This window comes from Callospermophilus lateralis, chromosome 1 (genome assembly GCF_048772815.1).
Source record: "Callospermophilus lateralis isolate mCalLat2 chromosome 1, mCalLat2.hap1, whole genome shotgun sequence".
Lineage (NCBI taxonomy): Eukaryota > Metazoa > Chordata > Mammalia > Rodentia > Sciuridae > Callospermophilus > Callospermophilus lateralis.
In genome coordinates, this window is record NC_135305.1 from 66,501,037 (window position 1) to 66,517,236 (window position 16,200).

The following is a 16,200-nucleotide window of genomic DNA, read 5'->3' on the forward strand; positions in this document are numbered from 1 at the left end:
AACATAGACATACCCTGCTGTAGCCTCCTGGCAGTTCACAGATCCACAGTCTCTCTCTAGATTCATTGTTTCAGCCCTATGTCTTTCTTATCTCTGTTATGTACTATGATTGGTGTGTCTGTAATGAACACATGCAGACATTTATTTCATAAACAATACAATATAACAACTATTTCCATAGCACTTATATTGTATAAGGTATTATAAATAATATAGAGATTATCTGAAGTCTATGGAAGGATGCAGGTAGGTTAGGTGTAAATACTAGACCATTTTATTTAAGAAACTTAAACATCTGAGGATTTTATTATTTACAGGGAATATTAGAACCAAGTCCCTTCAGGTGCTGAGGCACAATTGTACATAGCCTCTGATATCAACATTTATCCCTCAACCCTAATGCAGACAGGTGCTATCTGCCAGATCTTGTCGCGACCCCTTGCCCGCAAGGAAGACGCAACTCAGGAATCTTCTTTCAGCAGTTTATTCAGGCCTTGATTTAAGTATCTTTTAGTGACTCCCTTTCTTTCTTCTTCTTCTTCCTCTCGAGGGCCCAAGCACAGCCTAATAAAGCCTCCCACGTACCAATCTTAAACCGCCGCGTGGGTCTTTCTTATAGGGTGGCAAGAGATAGCGTGCCAACTCTCCACAAAGGAATTTGATTTATCACAGGCCACAGTGGAAGCCGGCGCCATCTTCTAATGGCGGCCACAATTTACAACAATGGCTTACTACAAGATCTCACCGAGTCTTGCCAAATACCAGCCAAATACTTGCACCACTCCATCTCCACTCAGTTCTCTGCTCTGAAAGTTGCAATCACTTTAATAGCCCAGACTCTAATCTGGGCTTATTACTCTAATCTTATCTGTTTAAGCCAGTAAGACTGTCACTGCTTCAGGGTAGGAAAGTGTCCCCATGCATAATACTAAAGAAATCAGAGGGTAATTATGGGAGATTCCTTGGGTGATTCTCTTGGTAATCATAGTTTGTTTATATATTTTGTTCAATTTTATAGCTATTTCCAGCAGAATGGCAAATCCAGTACCAGTTACTATGACACAACAATAAGCAGAAGCTACAGATATTCTAAAGACATCATTTGGTACCAGGCAAAGATGGTGCTTTTTTAAACATTTTAACCAATCATACACTAAAGAAAATTTGAAAGTCAGGGATGATACTTTGGTGAAAACATGTGTATTTTTTCTTTTGTGGACTTGGGCAATAATGCTGAAGTTTTCCTAAATGCTAATCCTAGTTACATGCTTACAACTTACAGTCACCTTGAACAATTTGTTCTACATTCTTTCCCTCTCTTTCTCACCTTAACAACAAATGATGTAATTCGTTCTCACCAGAATCAGTAAGAGTCAATTTTCTGTGAGAACACTTCATAATCATGCAAGAATAGTAACTGCATATTCCTAGGTATTATTAATAATGGCCATTTGATGGGCCATATTGCCATCAGTAAAGAATCCTATAAAGGTATTCCTCCATTTCACCCCTTCACCATTTTGTCCAGAAGCAAAGGGAAAACTTTTGACAAACCTAGTTTCTAAACTCTCTGTTCATGCTGACAAACCTGTAACTTCTATTAGACTTGGCAGCTTCTAAGAGAATGAGAACAAAGGTAAACCACAGGGAGTTTAGGGAGGCTCCAACTCAGAGACTTTGTACTTGGGTTAGGAAACTTGAGGATATTTAAAAAAAAAAAAAAAAAAAAACAGGATAAATGGTAACACACAACATGTGTGCACAAACACACACACACACACACACACACACACACAAGAGAATATACTGTGCACTTTGATGTTTAGGGAAATAAAGATTTACTTTGAAGGGAAGTGAGCAGATCTTTCATGTATTTTTATATTGAGTGACCCAACCAAGTTCCTATTGATTAGAATTATATAAGAGCCAAAATTTTGCACAACTGTAAATCTGTTTGCCTACGTCATAAAGACACTTTCTTCTAAATTCAAAAGAAAAAGGAAAACAATGTGTGATTTTTAAGTTTTAAATTTTGTTTTGGTCCAAGGCTAAATAGCAAAATGGGCCTCTCTAAGGAACATCAATTTTCCTTTTTTGGCTCCATTATCTCATCTGGCAGTATTGTCCTCCTCAGTGTAGTCCTCCAGAGTTCTTGGGCCACGTTCATCTTCTCTATGAATACAATAGGCTCATAGGAAAGGGTCTCCTCAAAGAATTCCCACTATTCAACCTAATTTCTTAGTTATTTAAAGTGTTAGATACATTATAGAATTTCAAACAGCCTTAAATTCAAACAGAGGAAAAGCTAAGCTCTTCTCCCTAACTTCAAATCTTAGTCTATAGGCCTGGTCCACACTATGCTATTCTGCCCCATCCTTCATACTTTCAATGGACTTTTACCTTTCATTAGATGCATTACTCTTTTTAATTTTTATTATTATTTATTTTTGTGGTGCTGGAGTTTGCACCTAAGGCCTCACACATGCTAGGCAATTCCTTTTCCCCTGAGCTATATCACCAGCCCTGGTGCATTACTTTATATTCCTTCCAATCGCTGTCGGATCAACAATATGTATTTTATTTCTAGTTTCTCCAAATACTCTCAACTTTCCCAGTTTTAATTATACATTTCTTCCTCTAAAAAATCGACCAACTGTTCAATATTAAAATGTCAGTTCATTTTAATATTACAGATTTCTTTGTAATATTTTAATATTACAGATTTCTCTGTAATATCATTTTAAAAATGACCTTCTTTGAGTGATTTTCTTCATTCTCTGAATGGGCATTCCATACTATTTTTCAAATCTCTTGATCAGACTCTCTCAAAAACTTAAATGCTACTTGGAATTTATCATGTACCCAACATTTGACAACTGTGTATGAGACACTGTGGGAAACACAAAGCCTTTAATACATTGTACTTGGTCTATAGTATCTTATCATCTAACAGGAAATAAGGAACAATTTTCAATGTAAAAAAAAACAGTGCAAATAAAGCATAAAACAAAAATATGATCCCCATGACAAATACAGCAGGGTATGTAGTAATGCATCAAATGGAGGAACCCCTCACAGCTGGAAAAATGAGGAAGGTTAAAAAGACCTGCTAAAAGTGATTGAGTTTCAAAGAGTCAGCTATTCATAATAGCTTCTTAAATGTGTCCAGGAAAAAAAAAATACATATATACCTTTTTTCTTAGTAAGAATTGAGGAATTAAAATCATATAATGATTTATTCTATCATTAAAATTAGAGGTGCAACAAAGCCCCTGTTTACTCAGTTGAAAATGGCAGTCTAAGAGCAATGGTTATGCCCTTTGTTGCCTATAATTCTGACAGTTAATAAATTATAAAGTCACACTCATATTCTATATGGTAGGAATAAGCTCAACTTTGCTCCAGATGGTTGAGTGAGCAGATTTTGAGCACACTCAGAAATGCTTCAGCAACTTAAAGGTTTATTTCCAGGAAAAAAAAGGAGCATGGTTTCTGACATTATCTATCCCAAATAGACCCTCTCTCTTTGCCCTGGATAACTACTTATTCATTAAGTTGAAGTGGATTTTGTTTCCAACACTAAGTCCCTGAGCAAAGTCAAGAGAGGAAGAAAAATACATGTTAGCATATGCAGAATATAGAAATGTTTCCTGCCCACATATTCCAGGGGTTATGGTCACAGCAAACTTCTGAGATTCTATTAGTGCACTGATTAATAAAACATTGGTGAGCAGGTTGCCTACCAAGGGCTACACATGCTTGTTTATAGTGACACACCACTCTTCATCCCTGAATGGAGAACTTTGACTTTAGAGCTGCAATTCTCCAGCTGCATATGAATGTGGCTGCAGGAGGGAGTCTGTTTATCTGGGGAATGTGCTGCCAGCTGATTTATAATGAAAGGAACCTGAAAAGAAGTGGTTGGTGCCCTTTTCCACAATCCGATAAGCTGTTACACAGAGATAAACAATGGCATTGAATTAGGCATATTTGTCTATTTTTTTCAATGTTAAATTTTAATTTTTTCTTCTTTCAGTTTCTTAGGGCTTCATTTTAAATACTACTAAATATTTCTAAATTATGTATAGTCCTGCAGTCTTAATCATTATAAATTCTACTTTAAGGAAAAAGGTAAATAAGAAAATACTAAGACAGTATAGTTAAATATTACTCTAATTAATTTTTGATTTGTAATTCTGTAAGACTACAGTAAACATTACTTGAAGATAGCCCTGTCAGAAGGCTTAAAAAATATGTTACATGACATTGTTATCAGTCATAATAACAATGTTTTATGGCCAACATATCTAGTTTTTTTAATATTTATTTTTTAGTTATAGGTGGACACAATATTTTGATGTATTTTATTTTTATGTGGTGCTGAGGATTAAACCCAGTGCTTCACATAGGGTAAGCAAGTGTTCTACCTCTGAGCCACAATCCCAGCCACAAGCATATCTAATTTCTAAATTTATTTAATATATGTTGTATGAATGGATTGCTTTTTTAGTCAAGCTCTTAATAACAGTAAATCCATGGTATACTTTCTTTCAAGTATTTCAAAAATCAGGGAATTATTTGAACACTTTTCCATCACTCTATATAAAAAATGTCTAAGCATTTAGAATGTTATTTAACATTAGGGATAATGCTTATTTGTCTATAATTGAAGTATATATTCTTGGTATCTAGCTCATGGCCTAGCACACATATAGGAGGAATTCAATAAATATTTGATGAATGAATGTATCTCTTAGGCTTTGAGATAAGATATTATGCATTTTTTTTAAATTTAGTATTCTCCTGACCAAAATCACAGATGTAAATGTAGGCCAGTTCTCAGCCACATACCTTGTAGCTTCACAGTAACTTAACCTCAAATGCAATTTCCAAAATCAGAGGAAGAATTTTCTTTTCCATGTATACAGGTTGAAAACCCTTATCAGAAATGATTGAAACTAGAATTGTTCAGATTTCAGATTTTTAAAATTTATTATACATATAATACATACAAAACGAGATGTCTTCAGAATAGGACCCAAGTCTAAACATGAAATTCATTTATGTTTCACATACATCTTACACATGTACTCTGAAAGTAATTTTACACAATGTTTAGTGTGCCTGCATTTTGAGTGTGGCCCATTTCATGTGGTCAGGTTTGTAATTTTCTTTTGTGTTACCATGTCAGATTTTGCAGGATATCACATTACAGATTATCAGATTAAGGATGATCAACTGCTACAATATTACTTTCTAAATATTTACCTGTTAGCACTCTCCATCAAAGAACACAAAAAAGAAATATCATCTGGGGCAATTAGGTGTGTAATGAGATAAAAACAACCCATTTCCCTTCTTTAATCTCCCATTTCCCAAGCCAGGAATTAAATAGTAAAGAGTTATTTGCAGACGTAATTATCATTGATATCTACTTTCAAGAAACATTTGTTGAATAGTTTCTGGATTGCAGCCACTATGCCAGCTCCGAGGTATATAGACATAAATAAACACAGCCCCTACCTGTAAGACAGATAGATCAATATATACTTCTACCATTACTGTAATGCAGCACTTCATTTGAAGTCTTCTTTGACTTAAGGCATTTTCCTAGCAGAGAAATAAGCTTACTATAGATTATCAGGTCATCTTTACTCTATGAATAGTCAGAATAGTCAAACTTTCTTCATATTCAAGAGATGCCTATATTTTTAATAAACATACATGGTAAGCCCTGAGTTATTGACTTTCTTCCAGTTAACTGTTCTCTGTTATTAGGCAAATAAAACAATGATTTCTTAGAGCAATTTCTGCATCTTTATCATTAGCAATAATGATCAGTATCTTTTGCCTTCCATCCAAGGCTGTTTCACTTCAAAGGGAATTGTACATAAAGATCAAAGAGAGACCAGAAATTGATACAAGACCAAAAAAAAAAAAAAAAAGTGAAAAAGAAAAAGTAAAAAAGGTGCTGCAGTATCAACTTCTTAAAAAATTATTATTATTAGACATCCTGGTGTCCTGTGGCAGGAATCCTAGAGATGCCCTGAGTTAACATTGAGCATTCCAAGGACTGCAGCCGCCCTCAGTGCCAAGATTCACACCTAAATAAATAAACAAAGCAAAGCCCAGCTGACTGTCTCAAGAAAACAACTCATCATTTGTTCCACATGAAAGGAACAGAAAGCAAGTGGAAAGCTGGGTTTTAAAGGGCACTGCTAACATGAGAAGGGAGAAATGTCAAAAATGTTGAAGTAAACAGTGGACTAGTACCTGTCTCAATTTTTTTCATTGAGAGTTTTTGTTCTTGGTACCTAAATAATCCTAAATGCTGTGACATTTCATTTATTCCCACAAGCACGTACAGGAAACAATATGAATTATAATGCAATAGCAGATAGCAGATATTTCTTGAAGGAGCTACAGCAGGAATATAAAGCAGGAAGTAAACAATTTAACTGGGGAAGAGAGAGGAAAGAATACTTAGACTTTCTTGGCAGAGACTTCTTAGTCCTACATGACAAGTAGGTGTTTGCCAACAAATAGTATAGAAGGGCATTCCTAGCAAAGGCAACAGCATGGGTGGGAGCAAGGGGTCATCAGCTCGTGAGCCTCCACTGAAGTCTACACAGTTCTATGTCTGGAACTGGGGATTTAAAGGCAGAGGAGTGACAAGGCTGATGGGCACAATGAGCAGTAAGGCTTGACAGCTGGCCAGGAACAAGCTCATGGAGCACTGAGAAATGCTTACAAGAAGTCAATTCTTAAACCTGTAGGCAAGGAAAGATCGGTAGAGTCTGACAGGAGACCGGCCACTCTAAGCAGTAATTAAGACTGTGCATTAGAGCGGCTCCTCCAGTGGGACACTATTCAGATTGTTAACATTGGCTAATTCATCTGGGAGCATACAAGTGGTGGTATGGCTTCCAGGATCCTGACGGAGTCTGGAAGCAGCTAGGAGAGGCCCTTTCTTCCTAAAGCTCCCAACAATATACAATCACACATAAAAGTAGGAGAAAAGACAGGCCAACTGGACCACATACTCAGGGACAGGTGGCTGCACCCTCTCAGGAGAATGCTCCAGAAATCACAGGCTGACACACCTCTCACATGACTCTGAAAACAGTAAGCACATTTCACATTGCAGGAGGGAGGAAAGAGTGTGAATGGACCGAAAGTTTGCTCTAGTGCTAGGGAGCTGGGTGTCTGAGAATACCATGGCTTCATGGGTTCATGTGCACATGGAATTGGCCAGCTCCAGTGTTTTGGAAAGCTCCATGAGAAGACCCCAACTACTCTCAAAAGCATGATCTTCACAGCACAGCTTAGGCTATTTCACAGTGAATACATACATTCTACCCTGTCCCAAGCTACAACCTACTTTGCAAACCTCAGCACTAGCACTTATTGCATACCTTGAAATGTGAGGGCCACACCAGGAACTGCCTGTGACACTGGCTACATGACTAGCAATCATACTTCATCATCTATAGCTGTACCATAAATTTAAAAATTGTACCTGAGAAAGTGATATCTTAATTCATAAAAACAGTGCTTTGTTGGGCTGCCAGCAGCTCTATAGAATCTATTGCCATGATCCTGATAAGAGCCTGGCATCATGAGGATAGGGAAGAGGCAATGGCTTTGGCAGAGGTTAAACAGGCAGACTCTATAGGGATTAGTGGTCAATAGGAAGAGGGTAGAAGAAGGTGAAATGGAGAGGTTGCTGGAGTGTGGATTTTTGACTTGAGAGCCTGGACACAAAGAAGATCCATTCTCAGAGATAAGGGAGAGTTTATGACATGCAAACCTTGAGGTGTCCAAAGGATGTGTGGGTAAAGCTGTTTAGCAAGCAGATGACCAAGGAATTTGGAGCTCATTTAAGTGGGTGGTGAAACTATATAAAAAAATGAGTTAGACCAGCATAGGGAGTTGAGAGAAAGGGGGAGGGCAGCTGTTCAGCAATGGAATTTGAGATGTACCCAGAAATGAAGCATGAGAACAGAAATTTAGGAGTTGTAACATGTAGATAATAATCAAGATTTCCATAAAGTCCAGGTAAAATGAAGAGTAGAGTGGGGTTTTTTTCCAATGTAGAAACTAGTTTAATAGTAGCTTTTTACAAAACCATTTTATTATAGCAATGGGAACAGAATCTTTTATCTTTAAAAAAAAAAAACACACTGAGAAGTTGCTGGGATTATAGGTATGCACCACCTCACCTGGCTGAAGACAGAACATTGAATCCAGAGGGCTGAGAGCATCTAGGATGAGAGCAAGCAGAGCAACACCACAAAGATTGCTTTGGAGAGCTCATGTGTGAAGAGGGGAAGAGGGATGTGGTGGTAAAAGTGCTGACTTGGTAACAGAGTTAATTTTGTGTTTTGTTTCCAAATAGAAAGGCCAAGAGTCCACAAAAGGGGCAAGTTTACACATGAAGCTGAATTAGAGGGGATACAGGTTGCTGTTCTACCAAAATGAAAGTAAATGACTGAGTAGGGTACTGGACTTGGCATTAGAACAAGAGTCTGAACCCTATCTCCAATCTAAATACATTGGCCAAGTCACTTTACCTCTTTAGTCCTCTCCAGCCACTTCTGTGAGATGGGACCACTAAAGTTCACCCCATCTGTATTATGAGGACCCAGTAGGCATACCTGTGGGACAGTGTCTGGGCCATGGTGAAGTGTGTGTTTCGGTATGGCAATTGGAGTCATTAGTCCATCAAACTTCTGATGGGAGACCATCAATGTAATCACTGTTGCTTTCTTTACCATATTTGTTCATATAATTTTTATCTCTTTAGGAATTTGGTGACAGGCGCTGTTAGTCTGATCCTCCCTTACATGAAGGCCAAGACAAAGATCCAGTTTGGAAATGAGAAAGGAGAACTAGCGGGCGACGTTAGCTCTATCTCTTGATATCTCCGAGAGGTGCAGAAAAAGGATTCATGAAGATGTGGACAAGACTTCAAGTTCTTACTTTAGCTTTATTTTCAAAGGGATTTTTACTCTCTTTAGGGGATCATAACTTTATGAGGAGGGAGATTAAAATAGAAGGTGACCTTGTTTTGGGGGGACTATTTCCTATTAATGAAAAAGGCACTGGAACTGAAGACTGTGGGCGAATCAATGAAGATAGAGGGATCCAACGCCTGGAAGCTATGTTGTTTGCTATTGATGAAATCAACAAAGACAATTACCTTCTACCCGGAGTGAAGTTGGGTGTTCATATTCTGGATACATGTTCAAGGGATACCTATGCTTTAGAGCAATCACTGGAGTTTGTCAGGGCATCTTTGACTAAAGTGGATGAAGCTGAGTATATGTGTCCTGACGGATCCTATGCCATTCAAGAAAATATCCCTCTGCTCATTGCAGGGGTCATTGGTGGCTCTTACAGCAGTGTTTCCATACAGGTAAGACTGGCATATATTCCTGCTAAAAGCTGTCTCTCTTTGCTTTTATGTCTCGGGGGCAACAAAAGAAGGATATCCTAATAATTTCATCAGTGGATAATGTCATATTTCTATCAGTATTTGATAACACAGGTAGATATTGCAGCATAACACAATGCCCTGAAATTCAATTGTTTGACCCAATTACTTATTAGTTTACAAGCCTGAAGTAATGACTTCACTCCTTTAGAGTAAGCCAATGGAGACTGAGCTTAGCAGTGGGTAGTTTTGCCCAGGTTGTCTCCTAGAATCAATGCTCTAGCCCAAGGAAGTTCTCAAGTGATGACAGGGGTGTGAGGGAATGCAAACTCAACTGCATAATTCCTCTTCAAGCTCCTGCTTGTGTCATATCTGCTAGTATCCCTTTAGCTGAAGCAATTCCACGGGGCTCAGTCAAGAAGCAGGAAAGAATCTCCTGCCCACAGTAAATAATAGTGCTACATAATTCCATAATGGAGTATCCATAGAAGATAAAATAGGAATTTGAAGCCATGGATAAAAGCAATCACAGGAAGGTACAATATCACTGAACTCACACACATTTTTTACTAAAGCTTCATTTTGTTCAGACACAATATAAAGAATTTCTCAGTATATAAACTTTAAAATGTATGCAGAGAAGCCAGATAATTAACCCTCTCCCCAAAAAACAAAAAGACTTAGCACATAAAGTAGATACAAAGCTGATAACTTGCCGCAGTCTGGCTGGGCACAAATCACCGAGCTGCCACAAAGCACTTGTATGTTCAAACAGGAAACTTTATTGCCCAAACTCCACCAGCACTCCACGAACACTCTCCGGGAACTCTCCCCAACGCCACCCATGCAGCCTTCTCAGGCACACCACACACACCGAACTCCCTCCACCAGAACTTCACCAACCAACATGAACTCCCCAGGAATCCCCGCTGGTGCCCAAGGCGGACAGCAGGGGTCTATATATAATTGAATACACAGCTTAATATAATCATCAACATCTCAATGGCTCACTGGCATCACCTCTCAACCACTCCCTTCTGGCAAAAATGCCATGCATCATCCCGACTCAGCTGTGGCTCTCAACATCTCCCCTCTTCTCTTTAATTAAACAACAAGCAATGTGGCTTAGGGACCGTGCCTGTCTTAGGTTGTCCAATACTACATACGGTCCTTACCCTTCATCAGATGAACTGACCTCAAGGCGTCAGCCTCCTGTCTTAGGTTGGTACCATTGCAATTGGATCTTACCCGTCATTGACTACCAGTCCAGCATACAGCCATATTTGTGGATAGGCCTTTGCACCAGTGTGTGGGGGGGTGAGGTTCTTTGCCTCACCTCTGTTGGCCCCCAAATTTGGCCTTTGCACCAGTGGGGAGGTGAGGCCCTCAACAATAACTGATTCTCAGGTTTTGTTAGAAAAAAAGAAACATTCAAATTCTTGCAGTGCTTATGTACATGATTATAGAATTTAGAGACAGAACAGAACTGAGAAATCATCCAGCTGAACCTTCTCATTTTTCCAATTCCCAAAGAGATGTTGGTCTCAAGAAAACTCCCATTGGTAGGAAGCACAAAATCTAGAATTCAGATCTTTTGTAGTTTTCTGCTTTTTCAGCTACCACATGTGATTTCAGTGTTACTTAAAATTCAATTTGTTTTCTGGTGAGTACACTATTGTCACAGTATTAAAAGTCCATGATTCTAAGAGTAATACACTTTGCCTCCTACCAAATTACTGTAATCAAAGCCCAAGCATTAAAGATACTCACATTGTCTTTGTATGTCACAAACCCACTTCAAGTGGCTCTATTTGCATTGGAATAGCCTTATTTCTATATCCCAGATTTGCAGCACTTAAAATTCTACATGTTATTCTGTGCTGCTCTAAATGAGCTATTTCAAATTTCTTTCCCTCTTTAGAGCACACAGTCATATTATAAGTAATTAGGATAATTGGTTTTTCATAAACACCCTTTGACTTCATTAGATGAATAGAAAATATTGCACATCTCAAAGCACAGCATGTTAATTTTGTCACTATTTCTATACTTGGGTCAGTGGAGGTAGAATTTGTTATTGGAGAAAAGAGAAAATTTCAGATGTATACCCACCATACTTTAATAACAATTTCATCTGTGAATGTCAATCATTTCACAAATATTTATATTATGCCCAATGTTACTGCTAGTAAGGAACAGGAATATATGCTTTTTCTGACATTAATCCATCCCAACATAGTAAATAGCACTATTCCAGAGCAGATGTGTCATAATGATTTATCCAAAGTATTTAACAAGCTTTATATTGCAAAATAAAATTTTTACCTAATTTTACTCTTTTGACATTATAACTCCTCAGGAGAGGTGAGACTGGTTTAAGGGGAAAAAAATGTAGGCTTCTAAAACTCTTTACTGGTCCTCAAGGGAAGAAATCACTAATCTTACTCATCAAAGGACCTGGCTTTTTATTTCATTTATCTGGTCAATATACCATAAAGTCACAAATGCTGATATGGTTTTATGCTGATATACCACTATAAATAAACAAAAACTAGTATATAAAAATGAGTATAGATTTTGACATCAGAAAGACCTGGATGTGAAGTCCAACATCGCCATTTGCTGGTTAGTTGTAAAAAGAGCAAAATAGAATCTACCTCAAAAAGGTGTGGAAAGGAGAAATTGAGAAAATTCATGAAAAATTCTTCACCAAAAAATTAAGATTCATTAAATGGTTACTATTGTATTCCCCAAATTATAGGAAAAGTCAGCTGAGAAGCTACATTTAAAACCAATTCTGTGGCCTTTGCAGTGGCCAAGCAATCTAATGAAATCATGGGCTGGTCCCCCAGCAGGTCAGTCTGGATAAAGAGCCTAATGTGTGCTCTGCACTGTGACAGGGTTAGAGAGAATACTAAAGTCATATAGAACATGTTCTTGACTTCAAGGCATTTAAAGCCTGGCTGGGGGTTCAGTACTACTGTGAAATAGCAATTACTCTAATTCAGTAATTAGATGACAGAATGGAAGTTGCATTAGACAAAGGTTGATAGGGCCACAGTGAAAAGTAGATACTGGATCTGAGGAGGTTGAACATAAATTTGTGGTAAATGTTTATGGGGAAGGGGACAGGATTTTGGCAAGAGTAAGGAGGTGAGCTAAAGAGAAAGGGACAGAATAAGGGTCTCCATTCCCTCCTGACTACTCAGGCTCTGATTAGGCCACATCCCAGAACAAAGTAAATCTGGGAGATGGAACAAATGGTCTCTATACAGTGACCTCCAGGCACCCTTCCAAGGAAACTTTCTTTATCAGACCTTCCTTTCAGCAAAGCATCATTAATGAAAATAGGTCCAAAGAGCCTTTACACAGCTAAGAATTGAAGTATGTTATCCTTGCAAATATATTTGTCCTTTAATAAGAATTCTTAAAAATATCCTTAGTGTCAATCCAAAGTAGTAGGCTCCTAATGGTGAATTTAAGGCACTCTTGTACATCAATGAGGGAGATACTATAGAAGATTTTTGTGGGTATGGTTCTTACTCACCCTCTTCAGTTTCCATGAATGATTCTCATCATACACCTGGTGTCTGATGATCATGAGGTTAGCATGTGCCTGGTAGTCCTGCCATCCTCTCTTTTCTCCTTTCAACTTCCCCAATATATCCCGGAAAGTGTTTCTGCTTGAACTGAATTAGGTCAGGGAAGAGGATGAAACTGTAGAAACAAATGAGTACAAATCTATATTTAAAAAATGTCTGTCATTCATTTGTCACTAACTGAAGCCCGGAATTTTCAGTAACAAAATTGCCCATTGGGAGAGAATTTTAGAGATTCATATTTGTGGATCTTCCTTCTGTGGCTGGGTCAGTTGTTTAGATGTTGTAAACTCTGGGTTGCTTTATTGGCCACATTGCCTCAGGGGGTACTTTCTCAGCTTCCTTTTCTTCCCACTAAAGGAGAGGAATTCTTAGGAATACAGCAAAGGAGACATCTCCTGCTGTGTTATAGGAGAGGGCTTTGAATGGAAGAGAGGATTCTTAAGATTTGCTGGGTTAAGCCATATCACCATTGATGAAGACCTAGATAATTATTTTCCTAATGTTCTAATTAAGGATGACAACCACTCTGTGGTGGTCCCTTCACAAAGCAACACTATTGATTTTTTAATTGAGTATTCAATAAAAGCAAGCATCAAAATCCTTCTATATTAGCAAATGGAGTTGGGGGGGGGGTCTATTCACCCCTCTGGTAAGTTCTTTTTCAAAGCATTCTCATACTATATCCTAATCTTCTCTATAAGACTGCAAACCCCTCACTTCAGGGAAAATAGTATTTCTTCAAGAAGCGAATCAGGTTGGTTGCCTTTAGCTAGGCAACTGTCTTTGTGGTACTTATTTAGAAGCAATGTTTATGCTTGTGCTTTTCAAATAGGCTGTAGTTAGTTCCTAAGTGGTCCAGTCAAAAATGTTCCTTGAAATGTGCCCAATATGTTCCTGACTCTTTTTGGAGGATGTAACATTTTCTCATTCTTTCTTGCCTAAGTAGAACAAATTTTCAATGGAACATGCAAGTATAAGTTACCCAGTCATTGTTTCGTCTATGAATATTAAAGTGACCCAAGCAACAAATGAGGATTTGGGTTAAATGGCCTCTAAAATTTTAGCTCATAGAAAAGTCAGAGGTTTGTCTTGAACCTCCTTTTCATCCTTGGTATAGTTATACCCTTTTTCAAGATTTCTAGTACGATCTACAGCCCAGGAACTCTAACTCTGAGCAGCAGACTTTGGACATACAATGCATTTCTCAGATTATATCCCTGGGAAGAATTACTCCTTAAACCAAATTCTTTGCAATAAATTTTGTGGATTTTAGTTACATGGGGGAAAGGAAAAAGAGACTGTTTTATTTTACTTCCTCCACCCAATTCCATAGTGCTGGTAGAGTTTGTGAACCACCACTGGTCAATTTGTACCAAGCATTGCTGTACTTTAATGATTCATTCCTCATTCCCCCTCAAATGTTTTTGGAAGGTCATACATTAATTGCTACTCTTACAGGAAAATTGAAAAAAATAGTCCAAGAATACAAAAGCCTTCACAGAGTTAGCTGTCTCCAAGTATCTGAAAGGCTGCTAATGGAAACAGTTACACTTTCTCTGTGGATAAATAGATTGAATCTAGAGCAAAGTTTCTCAACCTTGACAGTATTGACATTTTTGTCTGGAAAACTCTTTGATATGTGAGGTCATATATTATTGTAGAATGTTTAGGGGAATCCTAGCCTCTACCCATAAGGTGCCAGCAGCCCAAGTTGTGACACCCAAAAGTATTTCCATACATTACCAAGTTACAAAACTAACTCCTTTTCTCAATGAGAATCTCCAATCTAGAGGAAGGCATATTTGGGACTAATAGAAAAATGAGTTCTGAGAAATGAAATTGCCTATAAGTGAGGGACAAGAAAGAATAATGTCCTCTGTTACCAAAGTTGTTCAAACAAAAGCCAACCATTTATTAAAAATAGCAAAATATCAGATTAGTATTTTAATTATATGGCACTAAAGGATGTTGCTTAATTTTATAATTGCATGTGGTTAATCAAAACATTCTATTAGGGCCTAAGTGATTGCAAAGGAAGTATCTAAAATAATGCAAAATAAATAATAAGTACTTTTCTATCAGGATAATTTTGAAGCAGCAGTCCAATTATTTTTTTTACTAGATTGTGGAAGTATTTTGTGAATATGATGACTTAAGCACCTAAATTACCTATATATTCCAACTAAAGAGAATATATAAAATTATTTTTCATCAGAACATTGCTTTTACTAAGCAGATATATTTTAGACACATCAAAAACTGTTGTGTAGTGTCTAAATGACATGGAGCAGAAAGAATGTAAAATAAAATTCAAAAATAGTAAAGCATCTTACAAGCCTCTGAGGCATGTAAAAGCAAATTAGAAAATGTCAATAAACAGGTGCAAGTGTAGGACCTGACAATTGACAACATAAGTACTAGGAGACCAGGAAGAATAACAGAATGAGGAGAAAGGAATGGAGTTGAACAGGAAAAAGATTTTTAGTTCTGTTTAAACAGAAAACCTACCTCTGAAGTCTCCCTAGGAAGTTGCTTTCTTATAGTATAAAGAGTGGTATCTTGATAGACCTCCAAAAAGAAAACAGTGTTTCTTATAATGGTAATACAATATGCTTTAGCTATCCTACCCTATCAATCCTCAGCTGAAAACCTGTTTTGGAGTAGCCTTTCCCAAGCTCTATTTCCCAACACACACCTCTATTACTACCTTATTAACTCACTATAATTTTTCATTTATATATATATATATTTTCCCCTCCTAACTATAAAGCCACTTGAATTTAGGAACCATATCCATCTATATTTGTTTTGTTGGCTCCTAGGATAATGGCTCTACAGGTAAGAAGTGGAAAGGTTTCAAATGAATTGAAAGAAGTAATATATTATAAACTGCTGCATGTCCAAACAGTTGAAAATCCCCAAATGAATCTTGGATTGGGGTCATGACCATGACCAACCTATTGTACATCAGTCTGGATGTTAATAAATAAGAAACAAGCATTTTCCTACAGTGGAAAAGTGAGTTTGACATAACAAACAGTTGATGTAGAAAGATGAGTATGTGAAACAAAATTACCCCCATCCTTTCCTCACTGTCTGCATCTATGCCACAAGATGCCTTGACTTGAAAACAGCTCAAGGAACTCCAATCCATTGGTCCTT

The 16,200-nt window shown here is 37.5% G+C and overlaps 1 protein-coding gene across 1 annotated transcript in view; it reads left to right on the plus strand.

The window, feature by feature from the left end:
- Positions 1–8,950: 8,950 nt before the first annotated feature.
- The window catches only part of Grm3 (glutamate metabotropic receptor 3), an 86,686-nt gene continuing 79,436 nt past the window's right edge, over positions 8,951–16,200 (plus strand). Inside the window, exon 1 of the mRNA XM_076862580.2 lies at positions 8,951–9,418. Coding sequence (XP_076718695.1) covers positions 8,951–9,418 — 468 coding nt within the window. The remainder of the gene's footprint in view (positions 9,419–16,200) is intronic.